We start from the raw sequence: 25,288 nt of genomic DNA, 5'->3' as shown, positions 1-25,288 counted from the left end.
ACTGTGAGGCATTGGATCGGAGGCGGCAAACACTTTTCGGAGACATCGAAGTGACTCCAAATATATATGGCACCCACCCACTAGACCTGTACAAGCTGGTACAGGGTTCCAGAATTCTGGAATGGGTTTCATAAACGAATGGAAGATTTACAATAAGACAAGTGACTGCAGTACAACCGGTTCACAACAGACGGCTTCCAGGGGAAAAAAGACACTTGGCACGGAATAGACCATCTGGTCTATTATGTGCCACTGTTTATACTTCATACTCTCAGGAACGTGTTGATAATATGGGTGATGGTCCGTTTGCAGAAGTCCCATCCCAGTTTGATAGCTATCTCTTGATGAAGGATCTTTCTTACTGAGTCATGCCGTTCCTTGTATACAGTTGAAGCAAATGCCTGGCAACCCCCTGTAAGATGTTGGATGGTTTCGTGGACTTGACATCCATATCGGCATTTGCCGTTTTGGACCTTGCGGGTCTTTGACGATATATTACAGGTAGTAATGAACCTTTTGTTTCAGGAAACATCTGATCCTGTTGTCAACCAATAGTTCGACGCCATATTGTCGACATATTCTAGGCTGACCTCATTAAGATGTCGCCTCTGCAGAGGTTTACCCATCTAGGTGTGCATTTTTTCGTCCTTTGTAAAGCGGTTTACGCGCATTTCTGGTTCCCTCAGTTTGATCGGTGTTGTGTCAACCACTGCACAAATAGCGCGAGGTAGATTAGACGTCTCAGTCTGCATCTGAAAATAAGTTCTTAATTTAGCAATCTGTTTATCTAATTGCTCACCTATATCCATATAAGTCCTCTTCCTCCCAAATTCCGTGGTAATGTCGTTCTTTCTACTGCACTTCGAGGATGGTGTTTTTGTGCCTTTGTGAGGTGTGTTCTTATGTGTGTGTGTGTGTTTGAAGAGTTGGCTTGGAAGCTAGTCCTTTAGCCACAGAATGGTAGTAAAGGTTATTGGTTTTTAAATAATATATCCAACTTTAAAAAGAAAGTTACATATTAGCTCAAATATTTCTCTACTGTCTAAAGAAAGTAAATGGGTGATATTTATGGGAGTCTGAATTTTAAGATCTGTTAATTTTAAATAGAGCTGATCTGTTTCAGACTTATGTTTACCGCACTTGAAAAGAATATGGTTGATGTCACATTGTGATATATTATCACATAAGCATAACCCAGAAGGGATAATATTTAACCCTTCTGGGTTATGCTTATGTGATATTATATGGGTGTGTTCTTACTTTTCGCTGAAGATTCTCTATATCCGTTTTTGTCAACTTAACAATGCCAAATGAATAGCTAAGCGCGGAACATGCGTACGTTATTAGTTATTATTACTAACTTAATTATCAGTAGTAATTGCACAAGAGCTCTAAAATTATCGAATTTTTCCCGAGTGACACTTTGACAGTTTTAATTTCACGACCCGAAGGGGACTGAAATTATGTCAAAGTGTCACGAGGGCAAAAATTCGATAATAATTTTAGAGATCGGGTGCAATTTGTTGCGATTATTTCATGAATAAAACTGTTCAAAACCAAAATTTTATTGTAATTTATTTATGTAAGTACAAATTAGTACAATTAAAGACACAGTTGTTATAAATATTTGACGGTTAAAAGTCATCACTTTTATAATTTTTAAAACATTAATTGTCATTAATGTCACTGAATGTATTTTTTCGTAGCAACGAAGGGCATCTGACGTAATATACTTGACGACGGGATATTATCAAAAATTATCAGTTTAATTTTTATTTCTGTAGCTTTCTATTGGCCAGAATCTTCTATGAATGAAATAATCATTAATATTTTTAGCTATAGAACCGCCACAGGAACAATGGAAGCACGGTTTTGTTGGAGGAACTATGGATATATCTTACAACCAGTCAAGAGTTGCGGTAAGATATATATTTTCCCTAATAAATTAAAATTAAGCAAGCGAAAGTTTTGCTTTTAATAAAATGAAATAATACCAAAAACAAAACTTTATTGTGACAAATTTTTTGGTAACACCTTAGTGGTTTCTAAAATTTGCAAACCAACGAATTGCCGGAGCAAAGAAGGCTAAGGGAGATCTAAAAGTTACATCTCACTTCTCACCTGTCCAGCACGGTAAAATTTTAACGAAAATGGCCCCGCATACTCAGTTGAAGTGAAAATAATATAAATAAATAATAATTTCGTTGTAAAACAAGAGCCGTATTATATTTTACCACGCTGGACATGCGAGAAGTGAGATGCAACTCTTAGATCTCCCTCGGACTTATTTTCTCCGGAAATTCGTTGGTTTGCAAATTTTAGAAACCAAGAAGGTGTTACCAAAAAATTGATCCCAATAAAGTTTTGTTTATGACATTATATAATTTTTAAAAGCAAAATTTTCGCTTGTTTTTGGCAGATGTCGCCACGACATCCATACCATCATGTTATTTCGTTGTGAATCGATACTGGCAGTCCGAATTTTAGTTATACAGCAGCACTCTCTGACGATAAACTAATGAGGTTTGAAACCCGTTAGGGTGCTTATGATGTTCTCTGAACAAACTGAAATATAAGACGGTTCTTGTTTCGCTTTACAACGAAAGTATTATTTAATTAAAATTAATCAATTTTCAGTTTCTAGCCAAAATTGTACGAGTATCTATTTTTGTATTTTAGGTATGTGGTTTTCGACAATTTTACGTCGTAAACGGTGACTACAGGACAATGGGGGCATGTTTTTGGTCATTTTTAAATAAAACCGAATTTAAAAATATTAAGCCATTGTTGGATACATGTAAGTATATGTTTTACATACAGTGTGTATCATTAAGAATGTCAAATCTCTGAGTTGTAGATTCTAGACCTCAAAATATTAAGATTTAACTTAGATTAATTCTCCAATATTTTCTATGTAAACAGTATACTCTTCATTGGTAACGAAAAAAGTCATTAGTTTTCGAGATATTTGAAGTTAAATATGAAACGGTACAGTTATTTTGATTAATGTATTGTATCTCTTTATTTTTAAGGGGATCGATACAAAGTTTCGGCTCCAATGCTATTTAAATAGGATTAATTTTTTTCGAATCCTGAGAAAACTAATAAGTACAGTAAAACCTCGATATAACGGACCTCTATTTAACGGACTTCGGATATAACGGACAAAAAAATCCGCTCAAATGTGAAAAAAATTAAAACGTCTCTGTATTTTTCAAAGAATTTCAATAAAATTTTTATTATAGCATAATGCGGATATAACGAGCGATCAACAATTATTGGGATCAAAGCTATCCGTGCAAAAAATTACGTATGTCTTGTTTTAATCTGAAAGACCGCCGGAATGTGACGTCACGGCCAACTGCCGCTATATTCAGTGTTGTTATGATCACTTTTCCAAACAAAGAATAGAGATTGAAAACACGTTGAAAAGATACCCAATCGCAATACCTTTTAATTCGTATAAAGTTAAAATTTTGCTTCCTCTGCTACTTTTTATGTTCAATTATAGTGTTTTTTAAGTTAACGTACGTACACTGACAAGTATCTGTCAAAGTTGACGTAAACTGGAAAGTATATCTGAATTAATAATAGACACGCACTGTATAGCTATATCTGTCGTTCAGAGCTACCTATGGTGACAATAATTTTGGATCACACGTTATTTCTAATAATAGTATAACAAACAGCAAATTTCAAAAGTGCAAACAAAACTTAAAAAAAATAATTTTTGATTTATTTTAAACATATTTTTGTATAACGGACTTTCGGCTTTAACGGATAACCTGTCCCCCCAATTGGTCCGTTATATCGAGGTTTTACTGTACTTTTAACAAATTTAAACGCAAAATGAAAGATTACGTTCTTTTTGAGGGTCGAAAGTCTCTGAAAACTTCTATAATGTTTATTTTAATAAGTTACAGGGGTGAAAAACTAAGAGATAATGTAGTGTGATTTTTAATTTCAAATATATCATTCAAAAGAAACTTTTTATTTATTCCAAGGGACTTTCGGCCCTCGATAATAATTTAGTCTTTCATTCTGCATTTTAAAATATTTAATAGTTTTTTCAGGATTCGAAAAAAATACACACAATGGCCGTGGTGATATTTTCCCAATCGAACTTTCGCTATCTTTGTCATACAGGATACAACGCACTGAGTCGAATAGAACATGGTGACAATACAGTGAGAATTTTAAATATTTGACATGGCATCGGGAATATTTTGAGTTGTTGATTATATAATATTGATAGTGTATTTGATAAATAATTGATTTAAGACGTCAACTTAATAAAAAGTTATTTATTGTTTATTATTTATGAAAGATCGAAGCAGAGAATATACCAGGATATATTCTGTGATCCAAGTAATTTGTTGTTAAAGATGTTCAAAATTGTAAGAGTTCCATAGTAACAATATATTATCAAAAAATCAATTTTTTAGTTTTTGTTGTTCAGTATATAAATTATTACAATCACTGAATACATAGTTAGTGAAAAATGATCATATTAGTTAACTGAATTAATAATTTAAGCAATATTATACAAGTAACAGTTATCCAAGAACATTCAAAAGCCATCTTTTTAAAGTTATTGATGATATTGTCAAGTAATTTTTACATATTCATACCAGTATGAATACAGAAAAATTAGGATAGCCGTAAAATATTTGCGCCTACACTCTTAACTTCATATATCTCGAAAACTAATAGACCTGGACCTGGATCCCGCGTACCAAAAAAAAGCTAATTAGTAGCAAGCTGAAAATTTGTTAATAGCTTAACAGTGTCTAGTCGGACAAACTTTATTGTACGGGAACATTGGAATAGGGGAAATGTTTAATTGTGGAACATTTTAAAAATTTAAAACGTCAGATTACGAAAACGTCCCATGTATTTTGTCGGACAGAACATCCAATTGATTTGTTACCCTTTCATTAAACTCTCATGTATAAATCAGACTGCTATTACTAACCAACATGATTCCTGTCATTTTACATTTTCTTTGTGTTCCACTCATTAAAATGCCCAGTTGGTGATAAACACCAGTCTGATTTTTGCATGAGAGTTTAATGAAATGGTATTTAACAAATCAATTGGAAGTTCTGCCCGACAAAATACATGGAACGTTTTCGTAGTCTGACGTTCCAAATTATTAACCTGTTCCACAATTAAAACTTCCTCTGTTCCAGTGTTCCCATACATCAAAGTTATTAACAAATTTTCAGCTTGCTATTAATCACCTTTTTTTGGTACGCGGGATCCAGATCTATAATGATTTTATCGTTACGAATGAAGGGTATATTATTTAAATAAAAAGTATTGGAATTACACTGAAATAGCTATTCCGTCAGTGGAGTAGAGTTTGGGAAGGGTCAACTAATCAGTTTCCCCTGTCGTACGCCTCAGGTAGTAGTCAGAAAGGACTATTTAACATAATTTAGTAGGGTGTACAGTACCTACACTCTCTACGAAGTATGATAAGGATTCGTCAAATAGTTTTAAAGTACTGGGTACAAACAGTTTTTAAATATTAATCATATGAATCATATCATAAATTAATCAAAATAACTGACCCGTTTCATGTTTAATTTCAAATAACTAGAAAACTAATGACTTTAGCGTTACCAATGAAGAGTATACTATTTACATAGAAAGTATTGGAGAATCGAAAAATTGGGCTAAAATAGTATTTCCCCCAGGCGTTCTTTCTGGGTCGGAGCGTTTTTCCAATATTTTTTAATCCGAGTCTGGATTTTTTATAATTATAAATAAATTAATTGATTGGACATCTTAAAGAATATTTGTATGCCAAATATAAAATAAATAGACAGTGTGGTTAAAAAGTTATGAACTAATTAATAAAATGGCGAAGTAGATAAAACGCCCAGTTCCTTTGTTATTGATAAAGTAAGATCCATTAAGTATAGTATTTTTGAGACCGCTTAAGTGTCTCCTTTCTACAGTTAATGAATGTTGCTTTCCCAATGTAACACCCTGTATATTCTAACTATTTAATATGAAATAATTTAATAAAATAATTACCGTGTGCCATTCATTTAAGGTTAAATAATTTATTTATTAATTACTTTGTTTTAGCAAAAGGAACATATTCATATGGAAAAAATCTGGGAAGCGTGTATTGGTATGGTCAGGCGCAAGCAGGTTTTTCTGCGCATTTACCTGAAGTAAGTAAATAACCAAACTAAACTCAAATATTAAAATCCACTTCTCCAAGAAATTAACGCACCACCTTAATAGTGGGTCATTTTTGATGTCTCGAATTTCCTAAACCTGTTGTCCGATTTAAGTGATTTTTTATATTTTATAGCCTTATTCTTTAATAATATCGCTGTAGTAATATTGTTGCTAGACAGGTATAATAAAAAAGTTAGATAAGTACCTACTTTAACAACTAGCCTAGTTTTTCGTCAATATAGGGTGTTTTTAATACTTGGCAAACTTTAAGGTGTAATTCTGCGCGAGAAATAATGACAGTTTGATAACGGTGTGTTGAAATTTTTCTTACAAACTAACGGTTTATTTATTGCTCTTGAACCGGTTGAGATATACAAATGAAATTTGGTGGGTTTTAATAGTTTAGTTATTGCGCATTTTTTGACAAACAATTACGAATTTTATATTCACCATTGGCATACATACGGGTAATATGATCAGTACGCGCGCCAATGGAGAATATAAAATTTTAATTGTATGTCAAAAAAATGCGCAATAACTACCCTTTAAAAGCCACCAAATTTCATTTGTATATCTCAATCTGTTTTAGAGCAATACCTAGGTATATAAATCGTCAGCTTGTAAGAAAAATTTCAACATACCGTATCTCGGAAAGGAAGCATTTGCGGACATATGTTTATAAAGCAAACTGTCATAAATGTTTCATGCACAATTACCCCTGAAAGTTTGTAGCACTTATTTAGAAACATTCTGTGTTGATGAACAACATGACTAGTTGTTAAAGTACCTAGTCGTTCTGCAAACGACTAAAATTCCTAGAAGAGGTCACCCTAACGCCCTCTGACATAGGAAACAAGTCACTTAGGATGCTAATTAATTTCATCAGAAGTAATGGCATCCTAGAGTTTAACTAGATTAAGGTACGCACAAAAGATCTTTATAGGTCGAAGTGCTGAGAGGCTCCATAGCCTTAACGATCTCACATAATCTAATCTAATCTAATCTAAAGTACCTACCTAACTTTTTTATTATTATCCAACATAAGCGAATGAAATAAAAAACAGAATGTTAAGAAAACCTGAGGGTATAGTTAGGTTTTAATTTCAGTATTTCATAAATGCTAGAATATTCCACAGAATGTGGTGAACTTTGAGAAAAAAACACAGTTTGATTGGTACACCCGGTATACAATGACAATTTACCTGTCTTGCAACAATATTATTACAGCGATTTTGATAAAGAATAAGGCTATAATACGTTAAAAATCACTTAAATCAGACAACAGGTTTAGAAAATTCAAGGCATTAAAAATAGCCCATTTTTAAGGTGGTGCGTTAATTTGTTGGAGAAGTGTATTATGATTATATGAGACCATACTCAAATATTTAGTTCAAAATTGTTCTTAAACGCTTTTCTTTAGTCCAATCGCTTGGGTCAAATACATAAATTTGACTGCCTTTTCTTTAATGCAAATGAATCAAAATTTGCAGACTTATGCATTCGCGGGAACACTACACGACTAGTCAATAAATTTTTTTTTAAGTTCATTAATTGTTTAAATAATAAAATGATTTTTCCACCTACTTCTACCGAAGGTATACTTTTCCTAACCTGATTGTAGAGAGCAAAGTCGTACTTTTCCTCCCTAGGGAGTAAAAGTAATAGTGACGTCATGATATATCATTGATGAAATAACTTATTGACGCCCTATATAATATTTTATTATCTTTTACATACGTAAGTATCTATACATTTTAACGTTTATTTATAGAACACCCTGTATTTTACAGAGTGGCAAAAAACAGTAAATTGTTATTTTGATTTAACAATGTTTACATTGATAATTTGACTTATATTTGACAGTTGACGGTTATAATGTACCTACTTGTTAGTTTTAGTTCTTTAATAAATTTTGTTAGTTAGTTACATAATTAAATTATTTAAAAATGAAAAATTGACTTGTTATTTGAAGATGGTGGAAAAATCATACCTATGTATAACATGGGAGTAAAGTACCTTTTCCTCCTTTGAATGATTACTGCCCTCGGGAGGAAAAGTAGCACTTTCCACCCTTGTTATACAAATAGCTATTAATGGAAATTGCTTAAATTCTCTTGGTTTTTACAATGAAGAAACTTGAAACTGTTACAGATTGTAGCTAATTATATTAACTATGCATAATTTCACTTTTTGCGTTAATTTTTTACGTTATGCTTTATGTATAAATAGACAATAAAGTTTGAAATTTTTTACCGATTCCGACTATTTTTCATGTTTGTACATCATAATATGTTTTGTACATATATTTTAATAAACATGACGATATATTTTAATGTTTGAAAAGTGTAAGACCAAAAAGTAAAAAACAAAAAAATATGAAAAATAATTTTAAGAAACGCTTTTCTTTAGTTACGAGTGACTAGAATTAAACATATCATAAAAAAATTAACTAAAAAGCAAAAAAATTCAAAGTCGAAGGATTATTCTAAAAAAACTGTTAAACAGATTAAATATACAAAAATATCACACATTCGTTAAACAATTTAAAAAATCTAACACGTTCGATGAAGATGCGCTCCACGCTTTTTTTTAACGAATGTGTGAGATTTTTATATATTTAATCTGTCTAACAGTTTTTTTTTCGAATAATCCTTCTAGTTTGAATTTTTTTATTTTTTGCATTTTAGTTGATTTTTTTATAATATTTTTATATCTAGTCACTCGTAACTAAAGAAAAGCGTTTTTTAAAAAAAAATTTTGATACTTTTTTGTTTTAAAGAAGGTGATGTAGTAAGTAATGTATCAGCTAAATAATGTTTCATGTCGTATATCATTCTATTTTAGCGTGCAAACGAATTAATTTTGGGAGCACCGGGTACTTTGAACTGGGCTGGAACTCCTCTTCTAGTATCTGATCTAGAATACGATATCCCTGAGCCAAGCAGACGTAAAAGACAAAGCGATCCAAAGCGAAAGAGAAGAGCACTAGAACCATTTAATAACGTAACGGTACCAGATGCTACCCAAAATGGAGCTTTTAATCTCTTTGGTAAGTTCTATACAGTCATCATCATTATATCATCATCATCATTATTTGGCTCTACAACTCTATGTTAGTCTTGGCCGCGTTTACTATTTCCTTCCATTGTTGTCGGTCGTGAGCAGCTATTTCCCATTGCTGCTCTCCCATTTTGCGTAGATCACTGGCTACTGCGTCCTTCCATCTCTTTCTTGGGCGACCAACTGACCTTTTACCATCAGGCCTTTCCCAGAATATGGCGTTCAGAAGTCTTTTGCCACTCGATCTTAGCACGTGGCCCGCCCATCTTATTCGGTTTGCTTTAATGTAGCGTACTATGTTTTCATCTCCATAGTAATATGCCCTGTTTCCTGCAATGATCCTGGCTGTCACGTCCTTTTCATACTTATTTTCAGATTCGTACTTAAATTCTTTGACGACTTCAAAGTTGTATTCATTAATTGTTACGTTTTGTCTAACCCTTGGTCTTGGGTTCTTCGTAACCACCATGTACTTGGTCTTGTCCTCGTTGACCTTTAAGACCAACTTCCTTGGCTCCGTTCTCGAATAGGGTGAAAACTTCTTTTGCATCTTTGGTGGATTGTGCAATTGTGTCCACGTCATCCGCAAAGGCCAATAGTATTTTTGATCCTTGGGCGGCAAATACGCTTGTCAGTTGTGGCTGAGCTATCCTTACTGCATGTTTCAGTGCGAAGTTAAACAGCAGGGGGCGAGAGGATCTCCTTGTCTAAGCCCGGTGTCAATGAGGAATTCCTCCGACGTGGTGATACCAATTCTTATCCGTGCGGAAGCGTTCTCCGCGTTCTCCGTTTGGTAAGTTCTATACAGTCATCATCATCTTTCTCATTTACAAATCTTCGTGAGTCTCTGCCGTGTTTACTCTTGTCTTCCATTGGTTCCGATCCTGTGCTACTATTTTCCATGGAGTCACTTCTATCTTCTCCAGGTCTTCTCTGACTGCATATTTCCACCGTTTTCTAGGCCGTCCTGCCGTCTTCTACCATCTGGTCTTTCCCAAAACACATTGCTAATCAGTCTGGCTTCATCACTCCGTACCACGTGCCGTACCAATCTTAGTCTATTGGCTTTTATGTATCTCATGATATTTCCCTGTCCGAAGAGAGTCTCTAATTCATTGTTGCATCTACTCCTTCACTCATGTGTCACGCTGTCCCTTCAAGCATCATAATATATAACTCACATGATTCCCATACTAAGAGTTTATGGCTTTCTTTCTTTCTCAATGTCCATGTTTCACTTCCGTATGTCTCTTCTGGTTGTATTATGGTTTTGTACATTTGGATTTTGGCACGTCTTGAGAGAAGCTTACCTCATTAGATGTTGAACAGCAAAAAAAAATGATTCCCCGACAGTATTCGTATTTCAACCTCCTGTTCTCCTGTGTCGTCTCTGGTAATTGTTGTTCCTAGGTACTTGAATTCTTGGACCACCTCAAAATTATGATCGTTTATGGTAATGTTTTGTATTGTCCGCTGTCGTTCATTTCTTGAGACAACCATGTATTTAGTTTTTTCTTCGTTTATTTACAGGCCGTTTAGTGTTCCTTCTTCGAAACTATGTCCTTAACTTCCAGTGTTGTCTGTTCTACTGCATCTACGTCATCTGCAAATGCGAGAACAATCTTTGCTCCTCTAGCAGTTATGTCTGGTTTGACTCCGGTATAGACCCGCTTATTAGAATATTCCGTTTATACAAATATCCCTAGCCTCATATCTTTATTTCTCCAGACGACATCCGTCAGACATCCTGACACGTTATTGGCTTTATTTGCTTGTTTTCGGACGCTCTTTTTAACATCTCCCTCTTTTTAACAATAGCTACATATTTTGACTCCCAGATATTCGAATCTCGAGACTTGTTCTTTAGTTCGTTGTTAATTATTACTATTTAGGGTTGGTCTTAGGGTTGATATTTTCATGCTGTAGTTCTTCGCCGCTGTATTGAAAGTCTGTGCCATTCGCTGTAAATTATCCTCGTTATCGGAGATTAAGATTGCGTCGTCAGCATAACAGAGGATTTTTATTTGCTTTTCTGCCATCTTATACATTTTTCCTGTACTGTTAATGTCTTCTATGATTTTGTTGATTACCTTACAATATTATTATTCAGTCGAAAATATTTATTCCAGGTTATAGTGTATCGTCAGGGTATTATTTTGGTCCAAGTACTCTTTATTACGCGTCAGGAACACCAAAAGCAATGGATTATAAAGGAAAAGTAAGTATTAATTTTATTCATATCTATTTATAGATCTATTTAGTTACGAAAATAAAAAAAAAACGAAATAAAACAATTAGATATTTAATATATCTCTTGGTTTTGATGCTACTTGTAGGTATATGAAATATGATTTTTAAATTAAAAATAATTCATTTATCACCATCTTTAATATTGTATACGTAAGCTATATTCAAGAAAGTTCTTACATTTGTCGATTACTAGAAAACTTTTGGTTGTAAGTTTGGATAATCTAATCATGGAGTAGAGGCCCAGAAACTATAAAAGAAACCGAGGACGACCACCGACTAGATGAAAGACACTGGAAAGAACTGAGGGAGGCCTATATCTAGCAGTGGACGCGATTGGCTGATTGATGATGATAGCTATACAGGATTGCGAAAAAGTCTGGCAACACGGTAATTTCTCGGAAACCACTAGAACGATTTTTATGGATTTTGGTGGGTGAGGGTCTTTTAATGCGGCCAATATTATAGTGGTAATTACATTGTTGTCAAATCTTCCGTTTTTCTCGAAATCTAATGAACTTTCTTATTTCAAATAGAACACCCTGTATATTTTTTGCGTTTTGGAATTCTTAAGGTATAGTGATTATTTTTCGTATAATATTCCCTATACCTAAATGCCATAATTTCGGAGTTATTGCCCCATTTATTAAAAAATAATTTTTAGACAATTTATAAAAATCAATCTTTTCGGCCCTGTAGACACTATTTTAGGTTCCTTAGATCATTATGAACAAAAAAGGCTTTTTGTAATTTTCCTCTAAAATTAATCGTTTCCGAGTTATAAACAATTTAAAACTGAAAAAAAAATCGAAAAAATACGATTTCTAGGTTCAAAAACACAAGTAAAAAATATTATTTTTGAAACTACGACGTACCTAAATTTAAGTTAAAGCCTTATTTTATCAGTTACCTACAAGCCATTTGGTCTTGTTTCATTTTAAAATATTATTTTTTAGTTGTTAATGGAGCCCGATCGCCCGTTCTCTCATATGCGCTTCAATAATAATTAAAAAAACAATATTTTAGAATAAAACGTGCCAAAAATTCTTATAGATATATGATAGAAAAAGGTTTTATCTTGAATTTAGGTGCTTTTTAATTTCAAAAATTATTTTTTTTACTTGTGTTTTTGAACCTTGAAAATCATCATTTTTCGTTTTTTTTTCAGTTTTAAATTGTTTATAACTCGAAAACGATTAACTTTAGATAAAAATTACAAAAGGCCTTTTTTGTCCCCAATGATCTAAAGAATCTAAAAAATGTCTACCCAGGCCGAAAAAATTGATTTTTATAAATTGTTTAATATTTTTTTAATGTAGTAATAACTTCGAAACTCTAGCATTTAGGTATAGGGAATATCATATGAAAAATAATCAGTATCCGTTAAGGATTCCAAAACTTAAAAAATATATAGGATGTTCCATTTTAAATAAGAAAGTTCATCAGATTTCCAGAAAAACGGAAGATTTGACAACAATGTAATTACCATTATAATATCGGCCGCATTAAAAGACTCTTACCCACCAAAATCTATAAAAATCGTTCTAGCGGTTTTCGAGAAAATAACGTGTTCCCAAATATTTTAGGAACTCTGTATGTATACGCAATATATTCTTCAACTTTAGTAGACCTTTTTCTTCTGTATAAAGTAGTACAAATCGACAGAAATATCTGAAACCTCCAAGGTCAGACCGATCGACAATTTTGGTTACGCGACGTTGTCAGATCAATCCAATTTCAAAGTTTTTGCGGTTTTTCATTTGTTACCTTGTTAACCATTCACAGTTAAATTGATAACAATTCTATATTTCTATTCTAATTATTTTTCAACTAATTTGATCAGTGTAACTTTATAGTTAATTTGTAGTCAACAGATAATTAAGAATTTTAAATTCCAAATTTTTGTAAAACAAAATGGGGTCTCTTTCTTTTTAATAGATTTAAACGATCGACTTTTCAGATATTATACAATTTTTATCATATCATTATTTTGATCATAACCATTTGGTTATAATTTTTTTCTACGAGCGTGCAAAAATGTCTACTTTCGCGCACGCATTTTAGTTTAGAAAGTTTCACTTTTCCGCACGCGTGTTACTTTTCCGCACGCGGTTTTAATTTTTCGCACGCGTGTTACTTTAGATATGTTAATATGGCCTTAAAGTAATTATAATACATGCAATAAACTAATATTTAGATATTATTTACTAATTTATTTCAAATATACCTTATTGTGTTCCTGTTTTAATGAAATTAACGCGGCAATTCGATGAAATAAAATTATTTTGACATAATATTCGAAAGTCAAATCGGTAGACAATAACAGTCGTTTTGAATCATCGTCATGGAAACCAAGATCGTCGTCATGCTAACTAATTATAATGAAAGTTTGGTTTTGACAACCTTGTCAAAGAATTAATTTGTGTATGTATTTTCATATTAATTAAATTAATTGATTAAGATTTGGTAATTTTTTAAAGACTCTTAGAAAAAATATTGTTAATAACTCTTGCAGAAAGTCTCTTTTCCGCACTCGACTGCTTGCCGAACTCCCGCTTCGCGTCGTTTGGCAAATTGCATCTGCACTTGTTAGGAAAATAACTATAAAAGCGACTATCTTAGTCCAGCGTCACTGTCACTTCAATCATTCCCTTATACACTTTTGACACTTGGCAGACATTCGTGGCCTAAGATGGTTGCTTAAGGTTTCGTTTAGGTTTCACCATGTTCCCAGAGGTATCTTCTAACATCGGCGTTAAGCCTTCTTAATTTCAACACACTATAATGTAGACTGAATTTTAATTACAACCATTGTTTGGTTTTGGGGCTATTTAGCAAGTGTTTGAGTAAGTAATCATAACCACAATTTTTTCAACATTCAAAATTTCAAACATCTTTTCAATTTTAATAGTGGGATTACTTATTCTATTTTAGGTTCACTGATGATGGACTGATAGGTCCTAAAACGTTCGTTCTGAACACATTTTAGACAATCCATTGGGATTTTTTAGAATTTTTTAATATACCTATTAGGTACATAGAAGTTGTTTTACTTCCGTGTTACGAGTTTTTTAACTATATGGTATACAGCCAACCCAGGGAACTATCTCTTTTTAATTCTATAATACTTTTATATTTTTATTATGAATCGAGATATTAGACAGTATTTTGTTTTTTAGGTCGTTGTATTTTTATTTAATAAGGAAAGTAAAATCAGAGTATTCGCAAGGGAAGTCGGCGAACAATTTGGTGAATACTTTGGTGCAAGTCTAGCAAGTGGTGACGTAAATGGTGATACGTTCGACGACCTTTTAGTTGGAGCTCCATTTTATAAAGGCAGCACATACAACGAAGGAAGGGTTTTTATATACCATGGAGGCCGTGTAAGATCTTTATTTTTTTAAAATGTCTGATCAAAACGAGAAAGGAACCACTAACTTAATTTAATGTAAATTTTGAATGGGTTGCATATTATGAGAGTTCATTTTGAATTAAGTAAAAGACAGACGTACTCTCAATCGTTTATTGTAACTTCCGATGACGGGTTTCGCTCTCTACAGTATGCAGAGCATCTTCAGGCCAACGGTTACAAGTCACTAAATACTACAAATAAAAACCACAGTTGGAACAATGTCTGGTTATAAAAGATGTTAAAAAGATCCATAAGATCAAGACAATATTGAACAACATACATAAAAGGTTATTCAGACAGCAGACAAATACATATGCATGTACACACAAGGGCAGCAACAAACGCCCTCATGTCTACAAACACATGCAAATGTATACAGTCTGTAATTATGCAATGATAACGTGTCGCACTTACATTCCGCTACAAGGGGCTCCTCCTTGAGTATTCAATAACATGATTTCTTGCTCAAATTATGCCAATGGGATATGGTGGAATAGACGGAGAACCTTTACAACATTCTCCGTCTATTCCACCATATCCTATTGGCATCATTTGAGCAAGAAATCATGTTATTGAATACTCAAGGAGGAGCTCTTTGTAGCTGAATGTAAGTACGACAGGTTACCATTGCACAATTACAGACTGCATATGTTTGTAGACATGAGGGCGTTTGTTGCTGCCTTTGTGTATACATGCATATGAAGGGTACAGGTCCAAAAGGGGGCAAGTCGCAATTTTAGTAAAATAGAGCTACTGGTGCCATCTTGTAGCAATTTTAACGTAGAAGTGGCCAGTTGCTTATACATGTCCTAAAAGCGCTGAGTACCTGTGAAATACTAATTCGTAAATTACGCATACACCGCCAATAGGGGGCAAGTCCTCATAAAACAGGTCCTAAAAGGGTAAAGTCCATGTAAACAGCCAATAGACACGTGCAGTTTAGAGTTAGGTTCGTCTGTGTAGTTAGTGTTTTTAGTGTTTTCATTGTTTTCCAAGTGATTTAAAAGTAAATAACAATGAATACAGAAAACAATAGTAGTGGAAACGAGACTGAAGTAGTGCCTAGACAGAATGAATCAAAAAAGAGGAAAAAGCACGGCAGAATAAGAGATGTCATGAAAAAAATTAGACTACAGAGTCACGAGGTAGGTGCAACCTGTAATTGTCATAAACAGTGTTTTCAAAATGTGCCTGAAGAAGCAAGAAAAACTATACTGAAGAATTTTAACACAATGACTTCTATTAATGAGCAGAACTCATACTTATGTGGATTGATTACGGTACTTCCTATTCGCCGAAGAAGGCCTAGGAAAGATGAAGATGAAGCAAATTTGAGAAGTGCTACATATAATTACAGGGTACGTTTTTGCACTGATAATAGCTTAAAAGAAATAAATATTTGTAGACAAGCTTTTATGTCTATCCATGGAATAAAGAAAAAAAAATTAGAGATATTACAAAAATCACTAAAAATGACTGGAGTCGCTCCTAAAGATAAAAGGGGAGAAAATAAAAACCATCCAAAAAAATTGGAATCCCATGTTCTTGCAGCAATATACGAACATATAAAGTCATTTAAAGGCCGGAAAAGCCACTACAGTGTGAATGATAGTAAAAAATTATACTTACCTGAAGACTTAATCATAAAAAAGATGTTCAAAATGTTTTGCGAGTTGAACCCATCTATGAAAATATCCTACGAGTCGTACAGAACAGTCTTTAATACAAAATTCAACATAGCCTTTGGATATCCCAGAACCGATACATGTAGTTCCTGTGATGAGTTTCTTATAAAAATAAAATCTCTTCAGTCTGATATTTTAAAAAGTTCCGATCTTGCTCAAATTGAACGATTGCAAAAGGAAATACGCCAGCTTACAATACAAAATGATGTACACAAAAGAAAGGCTGAGACATTTTACAGTAGAAAAAGGGCTGCGAAGAAAAGAAGTCGAACCTCTGTGACTCACGAAGCTATTTGTCTCGATTTTGGAAAAAATCTTAGTGTCCCAAACATAACAACAAACGATGTTTACTATAAGAGCCAGCTGAACGTTTATGCCTTTAATGTCCATATTCTATCTACAGCAAAAAGTGTGTTTTACATTTACCCGGAAACACTTGGTAAAAAGGGAAGCGACGATGTATGCTCCATGCTGAATGACTTTCTATGGAATTTTCTCGATGTACAAGTAAGATCGCTTGAAATATTCTGTGACTCCTGCGGGGGGCAGAATAAAAATTACACCATGTTTCGTTTTTTGCATTATATTGTCCACAATACACGTAGACTTGATTATGTTAAAGTTACTTTCCCTATTCGTGGACATTCCTACATGGAACCGGATAAAAATATGGGCTTAATAAACTCCAAACAACGAGCTGAGATTCCTTCCGATTGGGTTGAAATTTTCAGAAGTGCTCGTGCAAAACCATCGCCATTTGACGTTGTGTGTGGAAGTAGATCAATCCTACTTTCGATCATGGACGAATTTTTTTACTACTAAAACAGATTATTTGAAGAAATGTCCGTTCAGTTCCCGCCCAATTAGAGAATTGGAAATAAGTCAAGAACATCGTAGACTAATATATTACCGGAATCCTATAATGGAGCATGGGAGTCTGCAATACTGAAGGAAAAAGAAAGTAAGCGAAAGGGACCTATGCTATTACAAAATGAATTCGAACTTCCTCCTTATTCTTATTCAGGTATAAAAAAATATGTCTTGAAATACTATTATTAAACAACATTATTTTTAGGCTTGATACCAATCTCAGCTAAAAAATTTAAATGTCTACAAGATCTAAAACGATTCTGTGGTGACGAAGCAAAGCAATTTTTTGATAACCTCCTCAAGAATTAGAATTTTTTGTATTAATAACTTCTGTCTGTTCGTCATTTTAAGTTGTTTTTTGGACTTAGCCCCTTTAGGCCAAAAATGTTTGGTGGTTTGGCCATTTAAGGCTTATGTACCATGTTTAATAATATTAATATACGTTTAATTTCTTGTGTGTGTCTCATTAATTACCCAAGTAACTGATCTAATTAACAGAGTTCATGATAACCATCAATAATTTATCAATAACTGGTTTTAAACTTTAAACTTTGTTTTGTACGAAATAAACATTTGGTGACTTAGCTCTTTATGGACCTGTACCCTTCATATGTATTTGTCTGCTGTCTGAATATCCTTTTATGTATGTTGTTCAATATTGGCTTGATCTTATGGATCATTTTAACATCTTTCATAACCAGACATTGTTCTAACTCTGGTTTTTATTTGTAGCATTTAGTGACTTGTAACCCTAGACCTGAAGATGCTCTGCATACTTTAGAGAGCGAAACCGGTCGTCGGAAGTTACAATAAATGATTGAGTGTACCTACGTCTGTCTTTTACTTCATTTAATGTAAATTGTTTATAGGGCTTTTCAACGATTCTCATTTGTTTCGAGCTTGTGTCACATGTTGTATAATCTGTGTATAATATTAGTACACATGCATGCGACTACAGCTAGAAAAGATAGACTTTTAAAACTATGGGTCAGAAGTACGGCTCGAACGCTACAAAATGAGTTGGTAGAAGCTACGGGCACAAGAGTAAATACACCGAGAGAAAAAAATTCTTGACATAAAGAAACTTTATTAATATTTAAGAAAGATCGACTTGGTATATTGCCTAAGAAATATATCTTTGTATGTAAGATATAATTTTCTAAAATATTTCAAATAAATTCTACTATAGCCAAAGAAATATATCTTAAACATGATTGAACTATCACTTTCTGGCAAACTTTAAACCCATTTATCAGAAAGAAATTACACTTGATGTGAATTAATTTTATTAGTCATAAAAATATATTTTCTACACATTAGAAAACTATTCTTTCTGAGCAATAATATTTCTTAGTAAGGAATATTATTATTTTACTATTAATAATTAATTTATTTAATGTTAAGAAATATATTTCGCAGAGATAAACGTATATTTAGAGTTAAGTTAATATTTCTTGAAAATAAAGTGATATTACATACGGCGAAATAAATCATTGTGTTAAGGTAAAATCATTATTTATTAATAAAACAAGATATAAAACGTTATTATTACATACAAATATTTTCTCCACTCTTAAACCACTGGTTTCTACACAACAATAAAAGGATGGAGAGGCAAATCCAACTTCCTCAAATTTTCCTTCTTTTGTTAATAGCACTTTGTATATCAGCAATTCACTAAAACAAAATCGTTATGTAGAAAGAGTAAACTTACTTTAATAAATTTTTTTATAAAGATGTAGATATTTATTTTGACAAATTTAGGAAATACAAAAAAAAAACAAATACACGGCCCCACATAAGAACTATTAATACTAATAATAATCAATCATATTTATGTAGTTCAAACATGGCATTATTTAACCTACACATCTTTGTTTATTTTTTTCTTTTTGTTAATGAAATATTAATTATTTATCTGTATAATATTAAGTCACACAATAAACATTGTTTAGCTAAAACAAGAGGGAAAATACAACCAATGTAAAACATTGAAGCAGACACAATAATATGTAATTTTTTTAATTTTTATAATCTAAAAGAGACAGCATGCCTAATCATTAAGAAATTTTATTACGGGAAAGTATTATTAGTTTACATCTAAGTCATTTAATACATATTAACTAATTCACGGTTTTCGGCAATAACATTTCTTAACCATAAACATATATTTCTTTTAGACTAAATGATTTCTTTATCTCAAATAAATTAACAGAAAAAATCCTCAGCGTTGCACCCGCCATGTTTGATATAGCGTTGTATTGTATATTTTTATAGAAGACGATACATTCAAGAAACCTATTATAGTTGATACATAAATATACACATTTTTAAAAAGGTACTTACATGTATGAAGTTCTACCATTTTTGGAAGGCCCCGCGCAGTTGGTTAATAACTCCTTTCTTAATATTGTTCTGAAGCTATATATTATATCATTCTGTCCCAGCTTTAAATTGTGGCATATTTCCCAGTTAGAATAATAAGCTCCTTTATTTCAGAGTCGTCCATCATTATACCTAAAAAGCATATAAAGATACTATTATGTTTCTTTTTTAACCAATCGGATACGCAACAATATTATTATTACATCTTAAATTACTCAATTTACTTTTATTTAATACCTATATATGTACGTACCTTCAAAATATCCGTTAATTTTTAAAGTACACCAATAAATCCAACATCCATCTATATGAATATGAACATATCACGCCATCTTGACAAACACTGACGACTAAATCATAAATAGTTAATCTGCGCAATTCTTTTGTGGAAGAAAATATCTTTGCAAGTAATATTTCGGCATTAATGACAAAGTTTTTATTTTATAACCACAGTTACTACAGAGGGTATTTCTGAAGAATTATTTCTTGTGGTTTAAAATATTTATTTGATTGCAAGAAAATTTCTTGTTCACAAATATAAATATGGATTAACTTAACATTATATTTCTTATACTGCAAGATATTTGTAGTTTTCAATTTAAGAAATAAAAACTTTAGGATAAGAAAATTAAATGTAACCAATAATGCATTTCTTAGTATTGAAGAAATTATCTGTAAGAAATTATTGAGTTGTGTTTAAAAAACTCGTTTCTTTATGTGTGAACCGGTATGTTTAAGTTAATAGGATATGTTTACTTTTAAGAAATATTGCTCAAAGAAATCGGTGTTTTAGGAGAAAAGTAATTGTTCTCTCGGTGTACTCAAACTATACGTAATCGGCTTTACGAACATGGGTTGAATGCATGAAGGCCTTAAACCTCCTTTATCTCCTGCACATTGTAGAACCAGACGCTTGTTTGCAGAAGAACCCATGAACTGGACTAGGGCAGAATGGAGTAACGTGATGTTTACTGACGAGTCTAGATTTCTTTTAAATCATTTTGATGGACGTGTTAGAGTCTGAAGACCAGGCTCTTTGGATTCTACAATTCAAGAAACCCAGGCTTTTGGAGGAGGTTCAATTATAGTTTGGGGAGGGATAACTTTAAATGACCGCTCTGACCTAGTAGTTATTCGGCGAGGGGCGATGACGTCAGAACGGTACATTGACGAAGTTCTTGAACCACGTGTTGTCCCATTTGCTTAAAATTTATCCTTCAGTGCAAAATTATTTGACTACCCACATTATTCAGGTTATGGAGTGGCCATCGAGGAGTCATGATTTAAATCCTACTGAACAGATTTGGGATAAACTCGGGAAGCTCTTGAAGGATCGTCAGTCACTCAGAAACCTACACGTCGAGGAAGTTTTCATGGAAGATTGGGAACAACTAGATCAATAAACTATTATAAAAGCATGACTAAACATTGTGCAGAAGTTCCATAGTGCAGAAAGGACTCCATACTAGTGATGTTGAAAAAGTAACTATTCGTTACAAAGTACTCGTTACTTACGAATACCGAAAGTAACGATTACTATACAGAGAGGCAAATCGTTACTTTGGTTACTCTGATTACTTCGTTACTTGGTACCAATCGTATCAGAGCGAGTAACGACTTTTGTATCTACTTTGATTACTCTAATTACTTTGTACCAATCGTATTAGAGCGAGTAACGATTATTGTATCTACTTCGATTATTTTGATTACTCTGATTACTTCGTACCAATCGTATTAGAGCGAGTAACTACTATTGTATCTACTTTGATTACTCTGATTACTTCGTTACAAAATACAAAAGTAATCATAGTAATCAAATCATTTTTATCCCTTAAACAGATAGGTGAAGGTCGTTGTTATATCGGAATACCTATACAAAATACCTACCTACTGAGAAATACGATTCTCGTTATGACTACCGGTACTCAAATACAAAAGTAACACAAGTAATCATAGTAATCAAAGTAACGAATACTGTAAATGATTACTTTATACAAAATACCTACCTACTGAGAAATACGATTCTCGATATGATTACCGGTACTCAAATACAAAAGTAACAAAAGTAATCATAGTAATCAAAGTAACGAATACTGTAAATGATTACTTTATACAAAAGTAACGATTTGTAACGAATACTCGAAAGTAACTATAATCAACATCACTACTCCATACACGCTATTAGTTTTGTTTTAAAATAATTTTTAGCAACCTTGCTTTTAAAAAAATAAATCGAATTTATCACTTTTATTTTTTTCACAAGAAAACTTACAGTTCAGTAAAAAAAACTTTGCAGTAAAAAAGGATTTATTTATCAAAAAGCCTTAGTAGTCCAAGTAATGAAGCTTAAAATAGGACAAAACCTCGCAATTTTTACAGAATGGATCGATTTACTTGAAAATTTGAGAATAAGTAGTGGATAGTCCAAGGATCAAAATCTATATGAGGCCGAAAGGCGCTTTTACCATAGGGGTGGTTGCCACCCCATCTCGTGGGTGGAAATTTTTTATTATATTTTGACCGCAAAAGTTGGTAAAAACATTCATTCTGAGTAAAAAACGTTCTATGCATTTTTTTGATAAAATTAATATTTTTAGATTTATTCGCTATCGAAAGTGTTAGTTTTATATCGAAATAATCAATGTTTTTAACAAGTTTTATGATAATAACTCCAAAAGATTTCGTTTTATCAAAACAACTTTACTTGACAGAAATGTACCTTTTAAAAAAATAAACAAAACCTTGTTTTTTAATTTTTGTTTGAGACCAATAGTAATCGAGCTATACTTTATTAAATGTTAGCTCTTCTACGTCAAATGCTAAATATTGTAGTTTCAAAGTCAAAAGACGGGAAAACTATACATTTTTCAAGGAAAACTTGTTGAAACTAATTTAAATTATTTAAAAATATCTATCTCCAGAAATAAAAACAAGTCACTACCTCAAAAATTAAGTGACATAATGAAAATAATGTCAGTCCCTATTTTTTTCAGCGAAAAAGTGATCGGAAGCAACCTCCTAATCACCACCCTAAGTATAATTAGTCATTGACCTTATTTGGTCTTCGTTATTTATGTATTATTAATGGGTTCTAGAAGTTTAGCCGGCTTAGAATAATTGGTTTTTAAAAATATGAATCAAAAGCGAATAACGAATTTTTGGAGTTTGGTAAAATAATCCTCTTTTCTTCAGAATAGAAAGATTAACATCAGAGAAACGAAAAAATGTTTAAATATGAAATTGTAGCTTATTTATTTCCCAAGAAATTGTTTTGCCAAATTTTTTTCTGTTGTAAAAATTAAGTGAGCTATTGACAATTAAAACTGGTAATAAGACTCAAAAACCACCTTCACCAACCTAAAATTAGTCATTTACCTTATTTAGTCTTCTTTATGTATGTATTATTAATAGGTTCTAGAAGTTTGACAGACTTAGAATGATTAGTTTTTAAAGAAATGGAGTTAAAAGCGAATAACGAATTTTTGTAGTTTGGAAACAGTGGCTTTATCTTCAGAATAGAAAGATTAGCATCAGAGATACGAAAAAATGTTTAAATATGAAATTGTAGCTTATTTAATTCCCAAAAACCTTGTTTGCAAAAATTTTTTCTACGGTAAAAATTGAGTGAGCTATTGACAATTGAAACTTGTAATAGCATGCAAATACCAACTTTACCAACCCGTTCAAAGTCACCTCTTTTTGCGACTGAAGATTTTAAAAATATTTAATTTTAACAGGCTTATAGATCTTGCGAAAAATCTACAAAATTATTCTTTATCCAACTTTCTAAGATAAAAAATAAAAAAGTTACGGTTAAAAAATTAATATATTTTTTGAAAAAAAAAGGAGAAATCCAATTGGAAGCATAATAATATAAGTTAGCGGTGTTTTTAGTCATTGGTCTTATTCATTCTTTTTTATTTATGTATTATTAATAGATTCTAGGAGTTTGACGGGCTTAGAATGATTAGTTTTTAAAAAAGTGGAGTTAAAAGCGAATAACGAATTTTTGTAGTTTTGTAAAAAATGCCATTCTCTTCAGAATAGAAAGATTAGCATCAGAGATACGAAAAAAAGTTTAAGTGTGAAATTTTAGGTTATTTAATTCCCAAGAACTTGATTTACAAAAATTTTTTCTACGGCAAAAATTGCGTGAATCGTAAATGAGTATATTATCGAAAAACATTGATTTTTTCGATATAAAACTAACACTTTCGATAGCGAATAAATCGAAAACTATCACTTTTATCAAAAAAAGTATAGGACATTTTTTGCTAAGAATGAATGTTTTTATCACCTTTTGTGATCAAAATATAATAAAAAATTTCCACCCACGAGATGGGGTGGCAACCACCCCCATGATAAAAGCGCGTTTTGGCATGATATAGATTTTGATCTTTGGACTATTCACTACTTATTCTCAAATTTTCAAGCAAATCGATACATTCTGTAAAAATTGCGAGGTGAAAAGCTTCGGTTCCTGGACTATAGTTATAATTAAATAAAAAAAATTAAATTCTTTAAAAAAATTAGTTCAAAACTACGAATACCTTTGTAAGAGGATCCTTTTTTGTTTTGTTTAGTGAATATTCGAATTAACTTTACACATTGCTTAAAATAGAAAAAATGCAAATTGTAAAAATAAAAAAAAAAACAAAAACTTACATTACTAAATTAATGTTAAGGTACGTATCCATTATGTTAAATTTTTCAGAGCACTCTGCAAATGTCGTCCATACTAAGTGGAAGAGGTATAAACGGACAATTTGGGACATCCATTATTTATATGGGAGACATAGATAATGATGGATTCGGAGGTAATTATTTTATTAACCAATTATCGGAGGGCTAACAGCTTGCTTGAATCGGGTCGCCCATGTTTATCCAACTGTCATCAATACGACTAACTTCACGCGTAACTTTGATACTAGAATTATAAAAAAAAAATATGCATTGAAATCCAGATCCCGTAATTTTTTATCGTTATAAAGTGAGTACAAAAACATACATATTTCCTTTTTTGTAATTCCAGCTTCAATTTACCGTATACTTCTCTAGATTCTGCCGATAAGGTAGAGTCGTGTTGAGGAAACCTGGACCCAGACCACGCCAAATAAAATTCTATTTTGCTGACGTCACAAAATAGAATTTAATAATCTACGATTGCTAGGCAATGTGACGTCACTAAAATATAATTCTATTTGGCGTGCTCCCGTTCCTGGCATGCCCGCTTGAATCGTCGTCGACATTCATTTTCATTAATTTCATCGTTCCCCTTTAGAGGTCAGGCTAACCATACTCCGGTTACACCATCTTCTCGGTGAGTTTTGATTCAAATCAGTCTTCTTGCGAAGCCTCTTTGATAAGGGGTAGACCCCGAAACACGGTGCAGAGGATGACAAGAGACTCGATTTGAATCAAAACGAAACCG

General features: G+C 32.4%; 1 protein-coding gene across 2 annotated transcripts in view; it reads left to right on the top strand.

The window, feature by feature from the left end:
• The window catches only part of LOC126887443 (integrin alpha-PS3-like), a 107,167-nt gene that overhangs the window by 24,843 nt on the left and 57,036 nt on the right, over positions 1-25,288 (top strand). For both annotated transcript variants that reach the window (XM_050654981.1, XM_050654980.1), the window contains exons 3-9: positions 1,837-1,919; positions 2,680-2,797; positions 6,100-6,188; positions 9,043-9,247; positions 11,388-11,476; positions 14,685-14,888; positions 24,572-24,674. In XM_050654981.1, coding sequence (XP_050510938.1) covers positions 1,887-1,919; positions 2,680-2,797; positions 6,100-6,188; positions 9,043-9,247; positions 11,388-11,476; positions 14,685-14,888; positions 24,572-24,674 — 841 coding nt within the window. In that variant the 5' untranslated portion in view covers positions 1,837-1,886. The remainder of the gene's footprint in view (positions 1-1,836; positions 1,920-2,679; positions 2,798-6,099; positions 6,189-9,042; positions 9,248-11,387; positions 11,477-14,684; positions 14,889-24,571; positions 24,675-25,288) is intronic.

Source organism: Diabrotica virgifera, chromosome 6 (genome assembly GCF_917563875.1).
Source record: "Diabrotica virgifera virgifera chromosome 6, PGI_DIABVI_V3a".
Taxonomy (NCBI): domain Eukaryota; kingdom Metazoa; phylum Arthropoda; class Insecta; order Coleoptera; family Chrysomelidae; genus Diabrotica; species Diabrotica virgifera.
Note: the sequence above shows the minus strand (reverse complement) of the source record. Positions and strands in the feature narration are given on the sequence as shown.